Source organism: Liolophura sinensis, chromosome 1 (genome assembly GCF_032854445.1).
Source record: "Liolophura sinensis isolate JHLJ2023 chromosome 1, CUHK_Ljap_v2, whole genome shotgun sequence".
In the NCBI taxonomy this organism is placed as follows: Eukaryota; Metazoa; Mollusca; class Polyplacophora; order Chitonida; family Chitonidae; genus Liolophura; species Liolophura sinensis.
Genome location: NC_088295.1, coordinates 15,526,831 through 15,551,173, shown reverse-complemented (window position 1 = coordinate 15,551,173; position 24,343 = coordinate 15,526,831). Strand labels below are relative to the sequence as shown.

General features: G+C 38.4%; 1 protein-coding gene across 1 annotated transcript; it reads right to left on the bottom strand.

Annotated features, from left to right (window-relative positions):
- Positions 1 to 4,193: 4,193 nt before the first annotated feature.
- On the bottom strand, positions 4,194 to 20,134 carry LOC135482008 (uncharacterized). Its single transcript, XM_064761817.1, has 2 exons — positions 19,898 to 20,134; positions 4,194 to 8,233 (listed from the first exon to the last, which is right to left on the bottom strand). The coding sequence occupies exon 2, from the start codon at positions 8,231 to 8,233 to the stop codon at positions 7,352 to 7,354; it is 882 nt and encodes a 293-aa protein (XP_064617887.1). The 5' UTR covers positions 19,898 to 20,134; the 3' UTR covers positions 4,194 to 7,351.
- Between the last annotated feature and the right edge of the window lie 4,209 nt (positions 20,135 to 24,343).

Below are 24,343 nucleotides of genomic sequence, written 5' to 3'. Positions count from 1 at the left end.
GTTTATCCAGGTAATGTTGGGAACCATGCTTCCCAACAACGCGTCATCTTCTACGACATGTGATATGATCTATAACATTACCAAATCATTTATTTCGTCATGTCTGACATATTGAATGTTCCCAGCAGTACATGCACATGGTTATGTATGCATTATAAGGTGCGCCAAGAAGTTACATAGGCAGATAAATACGTAACCGTCAGTATTCGATGCAAATCATTTCGAGAACATTGTTTCATGGAGTCGATATAACACCATTGCCATTTCTCATTTTGAGTTACCAACGAAAACCAGTACGTCAAACGACCAACATATATCTTTACCAACGGGTTTACTATTTTACTAAATGTTATGAGTTTTATTTTGCAGAAGTTCAGACGTAACCATGCAGGAGCGTATGAGTGTTGTTGGTGCTCAGTTGGGGTTTTCTTTCCTCTTATTGGATTTAGCCTGTTTTTCACAGGTTGCTGCATTGTGCTAAGCCACCACACCTTCCCTGGTGACAGTTCTTCCCCACGCTGGGATATGACGCAGGCCAGCTTAATGTTTGGCTATGTGCTATTAAGTATTGGACTCGCCTCTATTGCTGTCGGGGTATTGGTAGCTATGATATACTTTACCGGTAACTACAGGACATACAACAGAGTAGGCTGTGTAGAAAATGGACAAATACCCGGCGTGGTGAAGGAAGGGGTTAAACCCAGCAAGACCAAAGGCGCTGTGAGGAAATCCGTGTCCCCAAAGAAGAAAAAGGTTCCCAGCAAACACAAAAGGCACAGACATTTTCATCGGAGGAAGACAGGATGGTTAGAGCCTCATCCAGAGTCCCCCAAAGGGAAACAGTTGGAACTGATAACCTTTAAGAATCGGTGATGCCGTAAATTTTGCGCTTTTGTTATTTATTTAAATCAGGAGGTGAATCATCCATCAACCTCACATGCTTTGTTTCCTCCACTGTGTCCTATCTGTGTCACTTCTGAATGGTGTAACTTTCGTGGATACGTCAAAGGCAATTATTTGATAGCTTTGAGAAAAGTTGTAAAAATGTCTGTATTTCGTAGAAATTTACTGTCCTCAGCTATATTTGTTTACCCCTTTGTATATCATGCCCATGTCTCAGTACCATATCTATAGTGTAATGAAGACAATGTATATAACCACCTCTATTCCATCCAGTGCCAAATGATCTTACCAGTATTTGACACTTGTGCCAAACTCCATGCAGTACACAGCCCAACGCAAATCACAAGGAAGAGCCTGGTTACGCTGGATGATTCTCGATTTTTTCGAGACGAAGTTAAGTCGAGTAACATTCGCTTCAAAGAGTTGCAGTTTAATATCTGATGTTGGTCTTAGCGGATATTACATTGTGATTTGGGCACTTTGTTATTGAAGAATTTAAACACCTATCACTGAAACAGCAATCGTGCAAATGGATCTAATGATCATCAGCGATTCAGTCAGGTTCTTGAGTACGACATTACACGAAAATCATATAAACATACAGTATAAATTTACAAATAGTTCACTAGTTTACTATATCACCGACAACCATTATTGTCATAATAATGCGTCAGAATTAGATGCATCTTTCAGAATTGTTTCATTTCTGTATGTTAGTATAATGATACCTGTATGTTAGGTAGCGATAACATGTGGAAGAACAGTCTTACTTGAACTTCGATGGAGATGGCTCACCTTTCACCAATACAGAATACATCTGTACGTCAGGTGTAGGAAAGTTTGTTAGATACTGGCCAAAGGTAGAGGTGTTTTATTCTGACAAAAAAACCTACTGCTCTCCCCCTCCCCACCCATTCTTGAAACCAAACCACCGTCCTGTAAGTTAAAAAGTCTTTCAGTACGAAACCAAACAACAAGCAAATAATCACTGTTTATTGTATTTTGAATGCCTTACAGATTTAAATGACGGGAAGCCGTAAAAGTATCGGGCAACATCCTTGAACATGTGCTAAGGGTGTAAATGAGAGTATATCCAGCTCAATTATCTGTCTCACTTTTGTATACAAAATTTCAGTGATTAAACAGTATTTGCATTTATACAATATCCGTTAAATACTACAACATTTTGGAATTGCATTGTGATGTTTAGGCAACATACTATATGCAAAATCCATGATTTCTTCGTGTTGTTTCATTTGTTAATGATGTATGTTGGGCTTTCTCTTATTTATATTAAAGATACGTCCAGTTTTGATATATGTTTTGCCAATTGGCATAAAAGTCGTTTGTTGAAGGTCTTAACCCTGTGTTATACTTCTTGAAAAATTATTATGATTTTGCCACTTGTACGTGCGAATCATCGGTTGAGGAATGTACTTATTATTTATTTATTTCGTTGTTGTTTAACGCCAACCACAATAATATTTCACTTAAACGGACAGCACGTTACTGACCAACATTCTGATGTGTGACATACAGCTACACCCATCACATTGGTCGATGACAAGTCATCTTCAACGCAGGTTAAATTCTGCAAACGGCCACACAAGCGCTGTCCACAGCTTATATGCTTCAATAATTATCATCACACACACTGATCACACCTTATAAAATGTGTCAAAATTTAGATTAATTACTTCAACTACAAAAATATGTTACAATGTGTTAAACGGCACTTATTTGTTCTAAAATATAGCGAATTCGTGTTCAGTTGTATTCACTGAAAATGTAAACCACCGAACTCCTATTGTTAACACTTTGACTCTACGTGCCACGCAGTTTATTTCGATTATGACAATGTTATAGGGAAATGTGTATGGAATATTTAGAATCATCAAGGTATTCTTTAATACAGTACTGGTATTTCACAGTGAGTGAGCGAGTATATTACAGGCTACATTGCATTTATCATTTGCAAGATTTATCTCCCTGTATACGAGTACGTGACTGGCATGTGTAATATCCACTATGAAATGGAAATTTGACACCCCTACACCACCAAATATGTCTCCTGATACCGCAGGAAATCAATGATTGATGGCACTGTCGGGTCCCTTGTCTATTCTTTTCATCTGATGGACAGTATTAGTCAGAATTTCTGCGTGTTTGTACTTTCGTTGGAGCTTACTCCATGTTTCGCCGCAATATGGCTGAAATATTATCTATGTGGCGATAAGCCATGTAACCATTCCTCCATTCTGTAATGGGTTATGTTAAAAAGAAATATCTGGGCTGAGAGATTTCTTCATCGATTATGATAAAACTGTCACGTTGGAATCATAGCGCAACTAACATGTTTATTTGACTAACGACAACTAATAAACTAGATTAGAAAAAATTGTATACTGGGTGAATTTACGCGCCTATATGTAGAACATTTCTGGTGTTTGTCGTGTATCATTGTGAACAGTACCAACGCAAACTGAAACTTGTATACTTAGGCTGACAAAGATGCAATTAAATGCGCATCCTGAAATATTTGCTAGCTATTAGTAAATATTTGCTTACAGAAGTTGATATAGAAGTCTGTTTATTAGTTAATTATTAAAGAAAGAAGAAAATTAAAATAAGAAGTAAGGTTCATCAAACAGGCAACTGAAAACTTTATTTAATTTTCTTTAGATTTTTTACGTGTGCTGACAGGCATTCAAATATTTGAATACTATATTCAAAATAATCGGCGTTTATGAGCAATACTGACGGTATCTAGGAACTCTGACATCACATCACCCTTATTTCCTCATGTTCACCAGAAGGAATGAATTTTGAGGAACATTATTCCAGTAATCTTTTACTCATGGGTAAAACAAAATTATTCCAACATTCAGTGTCGTGATTAGAGTTGGATAAACTTTCTGTGACGTCAGAGTTACTAACCTCTGATAATATGTTTCATAAAGCCCACCATAGAATTCAAATGTTTGAACGTCTTTCACTCTTTTCACAAAAACCTAAAAAAGTAAATTAAAGCATATTTATACATAGTTTTAAGTGGTCTGTTTAGTGATGCCTCCTTCGATTTGAGGGCTTTTCCTTTCACTACCTTCTATGTACCTATTCTTTTACTGTAACGAAAGCCTCATGCATTCAGTTCACCTGCATATTGCCTGATGCTCCCCATTCCTCTCGCTTTAAATAATTCGTTGCAGTAAACCCAAGAATTTACAAACTAAATCAAAACCCAAGAAGACAAGTTTGAGCATCACAAATTTTATTCGGATCTTGCTCCAATTAGGCCACAGAAAGAAGTCAAATAAAAAGCAAAACAAATAAACAACTTTAAAAACTCAAAAGAGATGCAATCATCTACAAAAATATGAAATAACATTACATTATAACAAAGACGTTCTTCGTAATCTTTTATTATTTGCGTAGACATATTCAAGATTTTCTTTAAGCATGTATAAGCATCTGAAATTTACTAGCTGACAGATCAATGGTGGTCTAACCGACAGCAAATAAATAAGAAGCAAAGCTAATTTGATTATCAATATGCACAGGAAACTGTGATCCTATATACCAACATCTATCAGTAAATACTAGTAGATACTTGGAATATCGTAATCCCATGTTCGATACAAAGCAGTTTGTTTACTAAACTCGGGAATATATATTTTATGAAACATCATTACTGTGAAAAAACAATTAATTCATGTGGACGGATGAGATATCACATATAGCTGTATCACCGAAATACTGTAAAAAGTAGAATTAATAAATACATATTTTGCATTGACATTATAGAACTCTTTAAACGTCTCCGGAAACTGCCATGACACCTTCAGCAATACGAGCACATTTTACACACGCTTACACTGATAGAAAGTATTCTGCGATTTTGATTCACAAGGAAAAATAAAACAAGGTACTCTCAAAAAGAACTCCAAAATAGAGATGAGAAAAAAAAAACATCAGCAGGCCTATTGGGACTAACGATTTGTTCATTTGTTTCGTTATCACACTGGCTCACATTGAACACTGTCAAATTAATGATATAACGAGTAAAACTCAGTGACAAATATTTTCATTGTACATGTACATAACAGCAGTATATTTGATGAGCAATGCTATTCTATCCACAAGACCTAGAAAACGATGGTAAAATAAAATGTGCTCAAAAAATATAATTATCACATATGAAAATGACAACTTTGTTACATATTAACAGTGGTTGAGCGTTACCCTATATACGACTACCCTAGAAATGCAATCTTCGAGCAATACTTTAGCCCGGGGTCCTGTACGAGTGCAGTAAACACGTTTGCACGTGAACAAATAAACATCCACTACAAATAAGTACTCCACGTTGAATAACCATCTGAAAATTGCGTATCGTTTAATTTATTAAGCTTTTGACATTTGACATTGATAAAGAGTTCAAGTACAGTTAATAAATGTAAGTCAGCGGGGTTGTTGTGATCTTTGGTGTAGGTTATAGGAATTTGGTAAAATCCTAGGTCTCATTTGGTAAGACTGCACAGAACAAACAACTGCGGTCATAAAGGGCGACAGCTCTCACCGTCTTTTTTCCCCACCAAAACAATACTGGACATGTAATTTTAGCTGAATGTGCACAGCTAAATATTTTACTGAGGTCACTACAGCGAAACAATGGCTACCGACATATTTAAACCACTGAATGATCGAAACAAAACATTAAGACGTGTATCAACAAGTTTGTCCACATGCTAAACAGGAACTGCAGAATTGAACGTTGATAGAATTAAAACTATCGTGGAGTTTCGACACTCCAAAAGGGTACCGGTAATTAAAAATGCATTGAAATAAATACCAGAATGGCATAGATTAAACTGATCAGTGTCTCTTCTTTACTCTGTAACTACTATAACAACTTATGTGTTTAGTGTTGTAAATTGTTTATTGTTGTAAAGGCAATATGTTTTCGTAAAATGAATAATGCTCTGTGTGACTAATTAACAGTGCAGTAAGCCGTACGAATTAGTTGCCTGAATAAAATCCTGAATGACTGCCTATAGAACTATCCGGATATACATATTAGACAGACTTGCGCATAAATGACATATTGTTGATAAGAACTGGTTCGTTTAGTGCTGGTGTATGCAGACATGTAATGTGTGAAAGTTCTTTGAAAACAAAAACAAAGAAACAAAAACAAAAAAGGAAAAAACAAAATAGCCCGTTTCTTTAGAGATACATATAGAAACCACACTTCATACCTGAATAGTATCACCAATGGAGATTTATAGATTAATCTGATCTTTTGTACAAACCACTGTCTAATCTGAGAAATGGAACGTAAAATAATTTTTGTGACTGCTTGTGTTTTCAGCTATACAGTACTGTTTACATTTGGTATCCCTGGACAACGTTTATCGCTTCCGGGCCATTCTGTGCGCTGTCGGTGCGGGCGTGAGCATGTCTTCATCGATTTGGCGACGACCTCGTTGTATCACGTGACACCGGAGTGAGCAGCATTGTGGGGTTGCCCTTTGCATGTGTCTAAATGTATAAGATCTAACTCGCTAGACAGTTTTCTTTCTTTACTTGTTTACATAGCGTGACTGAAACAGGTTCAAAACGCTGAACACATGTATTACAACCAATAATTGCCCACATACGTCATACGGAAAGGCGTAGACAATAAAAGACCACAAGGAGATCATCCAGTACCCTGTTTATCAAATTTTAACGACGAAGTTGGCGATCACAAAAAAGGAAATAAATTCAAGAATACTAACAACTTGTACCAAATATTAATAATTAATAACTGATCTTAAACCTATGTAAAATCAGCTGTGCGTAGTATACAAGCAGTCAACAAACTGAACTACATAACCGTTCAGCTTTTGGTCGTAAAATTATGATCTTGTCAAACAGGAGTGGTATCAGGAGTGGTATATTTCAAAGCCCGTATATATACGGGCACTTCGCAGTCACCGGTAACGGAAAATCAAGCTAAATTTACAGCTGAATGTAATCCCCCGCAACTTTACAAATTGCTTTGGCATGACGTGTGGAATTTTACTCGGCCTTCCAATGCATGTCCAAAATGTTTCGCATGCCAGTGACAAGGACATGTGTTTTTTTTCAAGAACCATTGCATAAGATTGGCCAATTCGCATATCGATTAATTCGTAAATGAAGCATGTATAAGGGACAATCGATGGGTTATGGCGATCTACCGACCGGCGACTAGCCAAATCCATATTCCTATAAACTTCCTACAAAAAGGTACAATTTAGTCAGGCCGGTTTTACAGACGTTTTACTTGTTTGTTTTAGCACCTTGTTTGGGATATGGATGTGGTGAGATCACACTTGGTCGGAGACAGACGCATGGCGTCCATATTATCACAGATTGCTTGGTCCAGAACTTCCAGGTTTGAACAGGGGACATGGAAACTGACTCACTTGAGGATATCAGACAGTTCTCTGTCAAACGTTTCCTGCTGTGCAGTATCGCGCGGACTGGGCCATGGACGGACAGTGTCTTCAGTACTGCTGGAGGCAATGATAGACACACTGCCCTCACTGGACATTCTCTCTGGACTTAACCGAAACACTTCCGGTTCGTTGAATTTGGCTAAGCTAGTATTGTCAGCATCATTGATGGAGAACTCCTCCGGTGCAGAAGCTATGAGTAAAGGGGGTAGATTAGTGACAGGTTTGACCGCGTCTGACCCGCCGTCCATGTGATCAGGTAGTACGGCGCAGCCAGATTCTAGCTTCTGTGTTTCTCGTAAATGCGCGGAATTGGCGGAGCGTCTTTTAGCGCTGCGAGTGTCTCTGCCTTGCGGGTAATCATAGTGTTCCTCTATACTCTCGTGGTGAGTCTCCAACTGAACGAGGGCCTGCTTTCGTGATTTTTTCCTGCCATGCTTCCCTTTGCTGCGGCGATGTGACGACCTAGTCGATGTCGTATCAGAGGGTTTTGCCACAGTTACCACAACACTTAGCTTTGATGGCGATTCCTCTACGGGGTTAGGTCCCTTGGCTCCCGTCTCGCTGTCATGTGACCCTGTGCGACCCTTGTAACAACTGGTAAAGAACAGCACACTGGCCACCACACTGATGGTGAGAGACAGAACAGCTGCAAAGATCAGAATAATACCGAGATTCCGCTGCCCATCGGAGCTCTGCCAGCCCGAGGGCAGAGAGCTCACGTCGAAGGCGCCATAATCCAGGACCATAGAGATGCCTGTGGAAAGCAGCGAAATTCCGAGAAAGGTGAGGAGAACCCCTGAAACACAGCAGCAACAGTGAGTCTGCATACCCTCTTCCTCGGACATCTAAAACAAACAAGATGGAGATCGATCAAATGATTGATTGATTGACTGACTGATTGTTTGATTAGTGTTCAACACCGTGCTTAGGAATTTTTCACTTACATGAAGACGGTCAATTAGAATTTACGGATGGAGGAAACCAGAGTGGAAGGCAGTTCAACATCACAGTTCTTGTAACACTGTAGAAATGTCACGACCACAGTATATTCCTACAAGCAAACTTTTGACATCCAAAATTATATTAGTTCTAAAAATCGGTACGTGTCCTGGCAGCTCATTAACAGTTACTGTCATTCTCACCAATGCACCGTACTTATCGGCACCCTGCAGCTCATAAACTATCCTACCAGCGACTGGCTCATTGCATAAGAATAGCCAAATTGCATGTGGATTAATACATATATAAAGCATGTGTAAAGAGCAATCGATGGGTTATGGCGAGCTCCCGAACGACGCCAAGCCAAATCCGTATCCCACAACCTTCACAACTATATTGATTACTGGCGTATGCAGAATTACGTCAACACCAATGGTGCAAGGTTGATGAGGCACAATCACGCTACTTGCAAGACGAAATGCAGGTCAACAAGCATGACTAAAATCTCTTTTATAACTGTGTGTATAATACACTAAATACACATGTATTTGCACGCAAGTATATCTCCTATCAAAGACACTACTGGTCAATGGTTATGATCTACACCCGTTATTGCATAATTTACAGCATACTTACGACTTTAACATAATAATGTGATATGGCAAAGTTGGGTTTTGAACTTAAATATCTATTTATTTATTCATTCATTTATTTGACTGGTGTTTTACGCCGCACTCAAGAATATTTCACTTATACGACTGCGGCCAGCATTATGGTGGGAGGAAACCTGGCAGAGCCCGGGGAAAACCCACGACCATGAACTAAAATACGTGTGCATGGCATAGGCTTATGAATGTTCATTATAATACAACAGGACATATAAATATTCATCGAATGGTTCCGTTGGCACAGATTCAAAGATATGTCTTGGTTAAACATTTTCATCTAAAAATTTCATAAGCTTTGATTCAAGGATGTACCTCGATCATACATTCATCGGATGTTTCTGTTAGCTTGGATTCAAAGTTGTATCTTGGTTACATATTCATCTAATTCTTGTATTAGCTTGGATTCAAAGTTGTATCTTGATTACATATTCATCTAATGGTTGTATTATCTTGGTTACATATTCATCTAATGCTTGTATTAGCTTGGATTCAAAGTTGTATCTTGGTTACATGTCCGTCTAATGATTGTATTAGCTTGGATTCAAAGTTGTATCTTGCTTATATATTCATCTAATGATTCATGTGACATTTCTTTAGGCTTTCATTCTCTGGAAGATACTTCTAGAAGGTTGAACTGTGTTATGTTTATGGCATACACACGCTTCAATCTATGAATTCGCCTCATATCCGACACAGCCAAGTAACGGTTTTAAAAAAGGACAGAGGCCTACTGACAGACCAGGTAGTAGCTACAGCATCACCGGACGTGCTGTGACGGTCAAAAAGTCAGTTTGATGGGTTGGCGTTACGCTCCACGTGATATGTAACAACGGCAGAACCGGTGAAATATCGGTAGTCTGGAGAATGGGTAGTCGCACAGCACGGGCAGAGCACCCTTGGGAAATCATGTTTCGTTTGTTTATATACAATTCAGGAACATTGATCTTACGAATGCTGCATGCCAGCTCAAACATGCACGCATAATGCAATGACCTTTCTAAAAACAAGCCATTGACTTCACAAAAGTAAGCGACTGTTAATGGGTTAAATGCGGATGTATTAATATTTTCGTCTGACACATTCCCTTCATTGTTTAGAGCCATTTGACGAAGGAAACTCAACAAAGAAAAGGTGGAATAACACATCCTAATGACAGGCAGGATACTTTTTGATGAGACAGTAAACTAAGCATTAACGTTATCTAGTAATGACTACACCACCTTTCACGTGAATCAATTTATTTAAATATTCTAAGCGCAATTAATGTAATATTTAAAACCATTGAGAGAATGGTTGTCAAATAAATTAATATGATAATTTATGATTTAGCGACTCATGCCATATTCAAAGATATGCGAACGCGACTCTGAACTGCTGAGAATAACATCACCCAGGCCTAGCAATCTGGGTTTCATACATCGTGAAACCCACTGCACTTAATTAGTCACTATGCATGTATCTTATGTTTGGATCTGCCAACACCAACAAGGGCATTATAACACAGTGCGAACCCCCCAGTCTTTTGTATTTATTATTTATTTGACCGGGGTTTTACGAGGTACTCAAGAATATTTTCCTTATACGACGGTGGCCACCGTTTTGTGAAAGGAAACCGGGCAGAGCCCACGACCATCCACAGGTTGCTGTCCGACCTTTCCACGTGCGGCCGAAGAGGAAGCCAGTATGAACTGGAACTGAACACCCCCAAACACCACCGCCACCCCACCCCCCATCCCCACCACAATCCTCCACCCACATCCCCCGTCAACACAACCCTCCACAGCCAGTCTTTGTAAGATAGAATCCGTCATAAATTTAAGACAACTTAAATTGCACCAGAGTTGTGGAAAGGGCATATTCCATCATCTCACCACGCATCCTAGTCTGAGGATTCCAGAGCATGCCAGTCAATCCCAAATGAAACCATGAATTCCACAGAAAAATGACACATGATTTAAGTCGGCATAAGTGACACATATGTGTACAGCGTATACATGCATATGTTGTATCTGTCTGGTTGACCTATATATATATATATATATATATATATTATATATATATATATATATATATATATATATATATATATATATATATATATATATAGGTATATTCACATATCTATACTTAGTCGTATAAGATTTCGTGTGAGCTTTCGTGTGAGTGCAGACCTGGCGTTGCCTTGTATTGTCCTGTCCAGAGACGAATGGCATTAGGCCAACTCAAACCTCCAATAATCCCTACATTCAAAGCTCTACAAAATGTGAAGCATGCTGGGGATACATTTTACAAAACTGCATGAACAGCAGTTCCTTACTGACGTATTGTTGCAAATATGGCTTCACTGCACTTCTATACTCAACATTGTGGTAAACCTCGTGTACAATTTTATTCAGTTCAGCAACGGAATACACATGTCCCATGTTGTGACTAGCAACGGTCCTCCCAAAGAAAACCCGTGAAATTCGTAAGTGTATTGTTCACACGGTCGCTAAGCTTATGCCGAGAAGAATATTTCGCATGGTCAACCATTATGGAACCACTACCTCGACACTGACAGTACACTTCTTTCAATCATGATGTCAGAAGTGATCTCACTGTACACAATAGCCAATCTCGTGTGAAAATAACGAAAAATCCATAATTTGGATTTCCTGTAGGAATATAAATAAAAGACTATACCATAGAGAGTAAAACCAGAGCAGCCATGATGGTTGGCAAACGGTCACACATAACCAGTGAAATACAGCCTCTTGTCAACTTACCTCAGTTAGAGTATTTTTCTGTCTGAAGAATAACCAGAAAGTCTGCACACGACACGTGTATACCAGTCTAGATGACAAATTTCATTACTGTTGTATTGGTACAAAGGTCGTTTCCATACACGCCGCCTTGATAGCTTGAATTTTGACACTGTTAATTGGCCATAATTACTTGGATCGCAATATACCGAACTATCCTACATGTGACGTGTATTTATGCCTACATATCTCTCCTTGTGGTAATAAATCCAATTTGTTCGACAAATCTCCTGAAAGAAATGCCTAATACCTGTCATTCTTTGTTGCATTTGGAGGCCATCAACTTCCACATTTCGGCAAAGGGTGGGTTGGTACTGCTATAGTATGACAACATACATAATTCAGGAAGGCCAAAGTTTGCAAAGTGTGTATTCAAGAACATCCTGATGGCATTATTCTGTTCTGATATCGCTTCCTTTACCTCCGCAAGGCATAGGGTTATAACATGAACAACATATACTGTAATTCTTCAACCTTTCGGCATGCTTGCATATTCTGAAGGCATTATTCTGTTTTCAGTGATAAAATCATACTTTTTGCGACGCCTTAAAACTGGCCAAGACAACCACTGTAGTTTTGTTTCAAAAATCAAAAATATGTAAAAAAAAATGGTCTAAATATGCATAAATTGCACTGAAAGTTGCTCTTTCATATGCGAAAAGTTGCTGATTTAGGGTACATGCCGATATTTACTTATGTCATTGCGATATCCGGAAGTTATCCCAAAACTAGCTTGGACACTACTTACCTAGTAGTGTCACAGTTGGTTTTGGGCTATATTCACGGTACTGATCAGAAGAGAAATATAAATTTTCAGCACGGAATGGATATACCTATTCCTTAGTATTTGTACAACTCACAACATATACCTGTATAAAACTGTGTGTTTCCGCATGTTTAAGGTGTCCGCCACAATACATGATAGGTGGCTGCTAAATTCTTAATTATTGGTGGGCTTTTCGGCAACTGCACTGGTAGAATTTCTAGTAAACGTTCAGCAAATGCTGTGTACGTTTACATATATTGTGTAACTGTTTACCTCGTATAGCAAACATTCCACATTTATACGATGAACTACTAAGGTGTTTTTACTTGAAATAGTAATCGGATACATTGGGTAAGTAAGGGTCAGTAAACATGCACATGTTCGGGTACGGGTATATCTCACTCTCCACCCAAATAACTGAACGTTTACATTTGGCCATTTAAGATGAATGTGTTTTGTTAAATTATGTATATTAAATCACTACTTTCCTAAAGCAAATAGGCCTGTAAGCCGACTGCAGCATGCAAGAATGAGGTCTACAAATATATATGCTGCATTTTTTTTTTTAGTAAATGCTTCAGTAAAGGTTTACAGTTGACCGGTAAAAGTATACCAAGCTATATACATTACAAAAGTAAACGTACGCTTTTATGTGAAGCTAAGCTGCACCTTTTTCGGTAAACGTTTACGAGAAAATTTTAACAAAGTCACAATATTTCAAAGTACAATTTACTTAAATGAGACTTAAGATCCCACAATTTGTGTTTTCCATACAGTTTAAGCCTAACTGGGAGAAAATCAGTTGTCCGCGTGATATCTTTATGAATGGGCTGAATGTTCCGAGACTTGAGTACTGACCAAAGCGGACTTTTTTCCAACAGTCGAGACAGTGGACATTGGGAAATTAAGTATAAGTCCGTCCCGATTTGAATGCGTTGAAGACTTAGACCTGTTGAACACAATGAACTGTGAATCCAATTCCCATGTACACAGACTTGAAGAGCTTAGCTAGATCTCTGTAAACACTCGCACTCGACATTTTGTGATGAATGTTTGCTGGACGTGGCCGTTAAAAAATGGATAAATCAGCTTGTTTACTCTAATAATTGTTGGTTTTTAATAACCGAAATATTAAACACCAAAGGCGTTTTATTGAACACAGCTATTGGGATTAAATCGATAATTCTTCGTCCAAATACATATATTTGCGTTCTATGCATGTCAGTAAGTAAAACAGATATACACTTTCACTTCTAAGGAATTGTTGCCGACTTTCGTAATATCGTCGGGATGCAATATAATCCATCAGACAAAACAGGTGGACGTGATATTTGATTTAACTAATACACAACCAACATATAACACCAAGTAAATTTTGATGGATATGTTTGGAATTATATCATGATTGGTTGAATAATCATATCATGACTGGTTGAATAATTATATCATGATTGGTTGAATAATCATATCATGACTGGTTGAATAATCATATCATGATTGGTTGAATAATCATATCATGACTGGTTGAATAATCATATCATGATTGGTTAAATAATCATAAAACATAAATAAACATTAAAGCTAAAACTATGAGTTTTTATTCCTAAAAACTGGGACATAATATTGGGATTATGTATTGCCCGCTGAAATCCTATTTTTATAAACCTCATTGATTTACAATGTATAATATGAGGACAATGTTACAGTGAACAATCACCCTGATATCATACTGCCCTGCATTACAGCATGTCTTCAGCAGCCACAAATCAAATAGGCCATATGCTGTCAACAACCAAATCACGTGTTCCACTTGCACCTAAAAACCTGACAATATATACCTGACCTGTGAGTTAGTATATATATTTGTACAGAAATCGTTTGAACTAATTCTGGTACCTTATCTGACTTAGATACAAGCACATTATTTTGTATATGGTCTTACACATCCATAGTTTAGTCGCTTGTAGATAAGAGTGGAATTAGGAATGAAAATTATGGTGCATCTTGCTGGTCTTATCCAAGCTGTTTCAGGTCTCTCATAAAAACTTCATTTAACCTATAATATATTTTCCGAAACAAGCATATGCTGCGACAAAATTATCCTAAATCGTTGGGTCTGTTATGCGCATGCCTCGAAGAGGACGAAATACCATGATCACACTCCACTTACCACATCAGTGATACAATGTTTTGACAAGCAATTGACATCGTTGATGTGGTTGCTATAGCCATATCTGCAAACAACCGCATCTCGGAGACCTAATTAAAGATCGTTCTACATACCGCAGATGAATGTAATAAGGACACGCGTCACAGTTTTTAGCAATCTCTGGTCATTGATTATCAGGACTTTATGTGCCATTATTAACAATGATGGTGGATATGTCCAATGAGATAAGATAGATTCTGGTGAATGGGTCTACTTACCGTTTTACATTTTTGTGATCCTAACAATTTATATGGCCAGGTTTCTAATAAACCTGTAAGGCTTAACGTTTCTGAAACGTTCAATACTTCCATGACACGGTCAGTTTACGGTCAATTAAGTGATGAGTTGGTGTGTTTGATTATACTGATGTCCAAGGAACATGTCCATGCGCGTTACCCATGTAAATGTGTGTACTGTTAATATGTTAACTACAAAAGCTGCAAGAGATAAAGAAATTCTGAACAACATGTATTTTATAGGAGGTACAAAAGTTCTGAATTAAATATAGAAAATGTGAACTAGCTTCAAGGGATATAGCAATTGTGAACTACATATACGAAGTACAGACATTGTGAATTAGCTTCAAGGGATATGGCAATTGTGAACTACATATATGAAGTACAGACACTGTGAATTAGCTTCAAGTGATATGGCAATTGTGAACTAAATATACGAAGTACAGACACTGTGAATTAGCTTCAAGAGAAAAGGAAATCCATAATTACCTTTTAAAACTCTATAAAAGCTAATTCTGTGTGATATGGCGAAGGCTCGTGTTAAAGAACTAATATGTTGCTTGTCACCTTGACTGGATTGTTTAGTTACTTCATTACACATGAAAGATACATCATGATATCAATATCTATTAAAAATCATATTTTTCAGAGGGCTTATAGTGGTTTGTTTTCAAATTCGAGCAAAAACATCACATATTCCATTACCTTCCCAAAGTTGATGTAGGCGTTAGGCTAGCCTTCTATTTTGTTCTGTTGCGGCCATTATAAATATATATGTCGCATTTGTACTCGACAAACAAGATGTAGCGGAGATGTCAATTGCCTTTCAAACCATTGATACGGCTAAAGGATTTCAGCAATCGATAAGTTGATATGCAGAGATTGAACCGCGATGAATTGGGGCTAACAATGATCATATCCCTATGTATCATCATAGATAATGCTATCAGGGCCTCTGAATAATGATGTCTATTAGAAGCCGATATGCTCATGTCGTTATCATTCCTCGCACGCAATACCAAGGTGTAGTATATTGGCCACTGCTAACAGAAATGCTAACAAACGCTAAAATGGATCATTAAACGAAGCATTTAGATCCACATGTACTGGAAAATCAAGGAAGCATGCAAATCTACTTATTAACATCAATATTTCTATCTCGACACAAAAATTAATCATCCTTGGCAAAATATTTCAGTTCCAAAAGCGAAAGTTTCGTTTTCATGCGAAACGAAAGCATATATTTAAATTATGCAACAAACCGTCACATCATTTTCACCTTTCATCAACTACTATTACGTGCTTGTGCGAGATGCGTGCTATTATCTCGCTTGATAGAGAGACCCATTATAAAACTGACAAAATATATTAAAAAGGTATCCTATGTGTCTCGAAACTGTTGCAGAACACAAATATTCTGTCAATCATCGTGACTAATTTAACCCACTGCCAAACGACACAGTATTTATGGGTATGGGGATGTCGTGCCAAAAAGAATTTACTTCTTAAATCAATGTCAGTAATTCATTTAATTGATTTACAGTTGCTGGTACTGCATGAAAACAGCATGGTTAGCCTATGTTGTAGACATCCTTCCGCCATCCACGACCAGCCTGGCATTGCCAGGCGCCAACACTGTTCACTATTATAGCCCGAGTATATATCAACGAGTACGCGCAATTGTGCCTGTGACGCCATCCTCGTCAAGCAATATTAGTTGCTGTCTCCTTCACCCTCCCCTTCGATGCTCTTGATGACGTACAAGTACAGAAAAAGTCCATAGCATAATCAACACAAGTTTTTACATGCATATAAAATTTAATAAACATGTCAAGCATATATCTATAGTTAGGTCTACTGAAAGTAAATATGTCGTAAACAGCCGGCCTGTTTGTTTATTTTGTTTTGGTGGGTCTTTTACACCGCACTCAAAGAATATAATCTAATCAAATTCCATACAATCGCTTTCAAATTTGAATTATATCTAGTGAATTAAATGGTGAATGTCAGTCAATTGCGTTTATCTTAGGGTATAGTATAGTATAGTATAGTATAGTATAGTATAGTACCTTATTATGTTAATCAAATATAGGTTGCGTTGAGGGTTATCCTATAGTATATATTGGTCTTGTGTCATTTGCATATTGAAAACCATATATATTCACTATTGTTTGTTCTAATCCAATTAAGACTGCGTGACACATTTATTTATAAGGGCTTTCAAAGATAAGGCGAATGAAGCGAGATAAGAGAAGCTTTCAGCACAGTTATATAATTACATACGCAAGAAAAAGATGTTGTTGCGCGCATAGCAGGCTTTAGTTCAAAACGGTCGTGCGAACAGAATCATACTGTCATTAATGTTCCCTACTCAGATGGTCAATTGGCGTGCTGCCTAATGAATAACTCAACAGATCCAATGTCAATGCACCGTGCTCAAATGTTTGAAAATGTTTTAGCTTATCTGTGAAATCAGCCTTACGCATTGCGTAACCCTCTGGGCGTGTTGAGACACAGCTCATTGACGGGTTCGTCTTTTATCTGGTCCAAATAACAACGAAAGGGACAGTTTGAATATTTCTTTGATAAAAAAAATAGATGTCCTGTACAGAGTATGTATGTACAATATGCCTTTATTTCGTTTCTGATTAATTTTGTTTGTTTATTCTTTTGGTGAAATATCAGAATTGATTTTTTGGATTGGTGTTGTCAAGAATATATCACAACATATATATACTGACAACATATATGATTGTTTATATATGATTGAAAGTAAATCTCTAGACGTATGATTCTGAAAACCTCCTGAGGTCGCCTAGAGGTGAGATAAACGCCAACTGTCATGCGGGTTGGCAAAATATTTCGCGAATTCTACTGTTTTAGTGTGGCCTTCTCGCAATATCTTTCTGAAAGACACGTTTTGAAAACTGAAGGGGCAGGATTAAATACTTACCTCGCAAAATTTGGTTAATAAAATGTTATAGGATTATAATGCCTGACCTCGCGCTAAATGTTTATCTGTGTGTTTGAAGGTATCATAAGAGAAGTTATTTCTGGTTATACAACTCCACTTATTGACACGATCTAGGGCCTAGATGTTAACTTGCCGAAGCTATCGACTATTTCTGAAGATTAAGATTAAGACGATTTCTGAAGACTATTTCTGACCAGTTTTCTCTTGCACAAAACCATCCCTGAGTTTATCTTAACAGTTAAATGTGATTAATAATGTGATTCTGGCCCTTTTCAGTGAGACATACATACGTTACCTATTAATGATTCCCTGATATCAGAGTTTACACAATATATATCTGATCAATAGAACATGGCAATCTTGGCTAGCTGAATTCCAAGCAAGATTATTAAATTATATCATCATACTCCTTTGTCATCAGTCCGCCTCGGTAGTTATTAATTATAAATACAGGTAGAGAATGTCCAAATGAAAACTATATGAACTTCGGACAATTTAAAGTTCTGACTTGAAGGTGTTTGTTGCCTTCAGTATGATTGTTCATCACTATAAAGCATTGATGTCCGTCCTTGTATAGTCCTGCACAATGATGCATGACGAAGTATTCATTTATTCTAGAATATCTCAACGAAATCCTCATTTGAAGGCAAAATAACCAATTTAACGTTTTAGTTTAAGGAGAGATCAATCAACAACTCAACCGTTTATTGCCCTGCTTAAGTTGAACATCTTTTCATACGTAACGCAGTTTTATAACGGAGATGACGCCACTGTGCGATGAGTTGTGAAGTCTGACTATTGCAATCAACGACAATGGACGAACCCGCTGACCTACCCACCGATATAGTATGTTCACATATCCAGTATATCAGGATGATTTCACAATACAGGTCAAGTGAACCATGACAACCTTTACAACATAGGTATACACTCATCTCGGCTGAGGTTACCCCAATGGAAAGGCCACACAAAACAGTCACAACCATTCCTTATAGTCACAGTCTTGGCCGAGAAGTCAACACATGCGTGCTCGTCTAGCTATTACCTCACAAACCTTTGAGGAATTCACGAGGAGCTTCAAGCAAAAGCACGAATCCAGTATAAAGGATGTGTACGATAAAACAAACCCTGAGCCCTAACAAGTCACCACCAATACGTATACCAAACCTGAGTATCCCAAATCTTTGCACACCAAATTATCCACGTTCATCCCACAGAAACTCGAGCTTCACGTCAAGTCAGACTTGTCATTAACCGACCAACTTCGGCTAGTTAAACTTTCACACCTGAGAATATGTAACTCAGAATGTGCGTGAATAATTAACGAAGCATCATTGTGCGAGGAATGCTCAAGCAGCTTTGACGTATGGGCGATACAACGATTTGCTACGTACGGACCTGCCATTTGCTACATATGGACCGGTAATTTGCTACATACGGACCTACAATTTGCTACATACGAACATGAAATTTGCTATACCAACATGAAACTTGCTACATACGAACTGGCAATTTTCTACATACGGACCCGCAATTTGTTACGTATGGACCTGCAATTTGCTAAACAGCTATATGACTTCCTTGTCGTACCTCACGGGTAAAGCCGCCGCCGAAATAGTGATAGCTGGGTTTGAACACACGACCATTATGAACATTGGCATTGATAGGGTTTCCAGCAGAATAACATGCATGTTTGCTGTAGAAAATGAAACTGACTTACGCTATATATTACAAATATTTGCGTTTGAGTCACCTATCGTCATGCTCGTTATGCTATGAAATTAGCTTATACGTTATGAAATTAGCTTTGTTAGATCACCTGTCCTGGTACATCGCTGGACACAGGCGTTTATCCCCCAGGCTGGCTGCCCATGCTGTGTATAAGGAAGGCAAGTGTCAGTGTAAAGAGGACTCACCTATTGGGCTGCCGGATGCTACTCTTGGAGATCTCAGATCGTATGTAACTCCCCGTCCCATGTGAGTACCTGCCCTAGGACACACCCCGTCATATCTCTCGTGACATGTCCAAGCCTCGTACTGCTTCACAGTCTGCTTCACCCAGCTCACAGCTCGGCAAGCCGATATAAGACCATGCACAGCAAAGTCATGGGCCTTTTGTTCCACTCCACCGTCCTTGGTTAACGGGATACTGGCCCGATCCCACACGCTTCGTCCTATTACTGTGTGAGCGGGCCAGGAATCTATGGGCGTTCAATCAGGCCCTATCGACCCATGCCCTACTTAGTATACGGGGACTCCACGGGTGTTTGTTTAAGTCCCGATCACCACCACGTTCGGGGGAACGTCAGTTATGTACCTTCTTTTATCAACGTACTGACAAGTAGTGACAGATCAAAACGCACACAGCACGCACCACATTAGAAACACACAGATCATATTATCGAACTTTCTAACTTTAGCAGCCTTTCTAATATACACTGACAGAGATTGAAAACGATAATCACTACACCTTGTTTGGTTATCAGAAACAATTTGTCAGAAATCTTTGATGGTCTCCTCAGGTTATATTCAAACAAACCAAGGAAAAGCCAAGCACTCTTTGTCCCATATCTCCACGTTCAGTATAATACATGTGTTCTAGCTGGGACAGCAAGTATGGATGGTGGAAAACTTCACAGAATATTCTATCTATTCACCGCTATAATATATAGGTGTATGCGCAGTATAACTATCTGGCGAATCTTCTAAAATGAGTAAGCCTATTTTTTAAGCTCGTGTAACGGAATTCGCGTTGTTGACTGAGAATGCACCCTACAATAAACCAAACAGAAAACCGGAGAGATATTATAGAAAAGCCTCCCTATTCGCCAGGTTCCGGGCACACTTGCTCCAACCGGAAAACAACACACTTGTAGCAAGTTTAATTGGTCGTAAATTCTTACACTATATATACATTTTCCTTTATCACACTAGATGTAAACAAATTAGTAAAAGTAATTCTTCATTTATAACCTTGAAAAAGTAAAGTGTTGACGTCAGGAAGAGGACATAAAAATAGTGATTGTTATTCTCATAGTTAGTCCACATGGTGACTAATCCATGGCTAACATGTAGGATTGCCTCCACTGGCGAGATTTATGAAGTGTATCGAATACATGTTAAATGGAGGGATGAACTGTGTCTTGTCACCAACTACACAATTATGCAGGAATGGATTCTTTCTTCATGTTAACGTTTATGGATGCACCTTTAATTCAAGCTTATACCTTTTGGGTAAGGCATGCAACTCTTTGTTTAGGCGACAGGTATAGGCTTTAAAACACATTCTCAATGATATTTCTGTATTGCCTGTCTTCAAGCACTCTTCACGAACACAACAAGGGTTATCGGTCTTTGGTGTTCAACAATACTATCAAGCAAATAAACTGTCCAAATTTAAAGCTTCGTCTTACAGCAAAACTGCATGAATGCACCTATACAACACAATAAACAGCGACATGCTTAGCCCCGTACTTGTAGCTATCTGTTTATATTAGGGCTAAATGTGTGTTTTATTGCAAGGATATACCAGCGAAACTTGAACCATCCATTGTTAAAAGATACCTGAAAAGCAGCTCCAAAAAGGGGAATATGGTTTTAATGGTAATGAGTAATTGATGAGTCAACAATTTATTTAAATTTCATCTTTGACCTGCAGATGGTGGTGGGGCTCCCTGGGGTCTGTCTGGTTTCCTCCCATCACAAATACTGGCCACCGTCTTATTGACATATTTTGAGTACGGGGTAAAACACCAATCAAATAAATAAATAATTTCATTTTTGAGGCTTGTTTTATATTTCTCAGTAACGCCTCTATTTTGTCAAGATACAGTCTCCGAATTATTTCAGTTCATGTGAAAGGCAAATGCCGCGTGGTTTTACCTATCTCGTGCTGCACGTTTGTCAAATGATGCTAGATTAAATCACCAATTCTTTCATTCATTCATTCATCCATTCAATCATTCACGAGTAGTCGCTTCCATTCACGTTACATAACTGCCAGACTTGGGGGCAGTTCATGTTTATTCACAAACCCGGCCAACTCCTAATTACTGCGGGATACATAGTGACAGTTTTGGATGACATTTTCAACATCTTTTCCCATGCTCAGTTGGACTTGTCAAACTTTTCCAAAATGTTAATTTGTTTTTCAGAGACGGTATTCATAGTTTTTTGAAGTGAAAACCATTGGGGAAGGAGCCGAGGGGCAGGTCTGTACCTTTGGGTGGGGATGTTGATACATGTATCTTTTCGCCCATCTCCTCCAGCTGACCGTTTCGGTGGCCCAATGGTTAGAGCGTCCACCTCGAAGTTGGGAGGCCCAAGATCAAACCAAAGACTTTAAAAATGGTAGTTGTTGCTGCCTCGCTCAATTGGCACCCAGCACTGATGGGTTGGAGCATGGATTGGTTGGCCCGGTGACAGTATAATGTGATTTAGTATAAGGTAACCAGGTGAGGTGTCATGTCTAGTGTCTTCCACATGACACCTCAGAGGCGGCAGCTCTTTGTCAGCATGAACTCGCAATGCTCATCAGAAGACACAGTATACATACACAAACCTAATTACCCGTAACTGAAACGCCAATCATCCATTCATTATTCCTCTCCAGTTTTGGTCTTGCAGAATTGTCTCCTCGATTAATAAAAGTTAAATTGATTGAGAGAAGTATACATGTACCATAATTAATGCTTGGTCACCTCTTCAACCTCATGGATGTAAAATCTTTCATAACGTAGCTATCCAAGAATGTGGAATAAAATCCCATAATGTAATAATTAATACACTAGTAGCATTTGCTACCGCTAATGCCATTGCAGTATGAGTAATAATGACCGAGTGCTATCTGCCAAGTAACATGTACTACACAAAGGGTAGGCCTGCCCCAAACATGTTTCTGAGCATTTGTTTCTATGCGCCCCAATTGTAATACCCCTGAATTCACGATACATGTACATGTATGGCCACGATAAAAACATATCGTCCTTCCCCAATTGTCATGCCTCATTATCCTCTGATCTTATATCAGGTAGGCGTTTAGCGTGCTAGCGCGGAACAATGATCCACGAGCCACTGCAATTGCTGTGAGTTCAGCTCATGCTAGCTTCTTCCCCAGATGTAGGCCTACGTGGGGAGCTCTGCAAACTGCAGTTCGGTTTCTTTTAACCGTACTGCTGGCCGCCGTCGTATAAATGAAATAATTTTGATACATTGCTTACAGTTTGGACTTCCTGTTTAAGCTTGAACAATCCCAAATTCAAGAATTTATCATTATTCGGATATCTATGGTAAGACAGTTTGGTCTTCCTGATTAAGTTTAAACAATCCTCAAATTCAAGAATTTGTCATTATCCGGATATCTATAGTAAGATTTCTTTTGTAAAATGTTAGTGTGTTTAAATACATGGATATAGGAAACCTCACATAGTTCCTTAGTCAGGTTCCTGACAAATCACCTCAAGGTACATGTAAATCCACAGTCGTATGAACGGCCATTAGTTTCAAGAACGAGAACTATTTTTTAGTCAACACCAGAAATCTCTGCGGATGTAAATAAATGTTATTACATAATGAGCACAAAAAGGATAATCACTATACCTATTATGTAATACACTATAATGATTACAGTATGGTTAACATGCAGTAATGGCACTAATTATCACACTGCGGGATTTTTTATTACACTAAATCTGAACTAAAACAGACCGGTACAAGAAGATATGCACAATTGATTTGACCCGAAATGAAGAAAAGGGATACAACTCACCGGGCTTTATCGGCAATTCTCCCATGAGAGTAGCGTCCCTTACATATCGTTGCCTCAAATGATCCGCTCCCTCATTATTTCACGGTAACCTGTATGAACTATTTGTCTTAGCAGCGCTTGCGCCCTCCAGCCCTTGTGCTATGAGGTCAGTCTCTGGAATTTGGCTCACAATGGTTGTGTGCGCTGATTTACTTCGTGTCTCAAAATGGGTAATCAATAGTGAAAATAACGTCCCAGGTATAAAATCATGAAAGCGTATGTAAGTGGAAGCCTACATGTATATGGGTTGGATTCGTAATCCTTGATTCCGGTCTACATGTAGATTCCATTTTTGTTGTAATGAGCAGACATACTCTCTGAAATTTAGCTTGGAATAATTTTGGTATAGAGTAATTGAAGAACGTTTAGCCCAAATATCACAACCCCAATTTGCTTTTCCATCAAGTTAAGTTATTATGCTTTAAATTAATCCTTTTCCTGTAAAAAAAATAAGGCATGCTTTGCGATATACTGAGATTTAAAACTCAGGACCGTTACACATGTAGCAGTACACCTTGTCTGTGACATCGGCCAGGGAACGTTTCTCCCACTCACC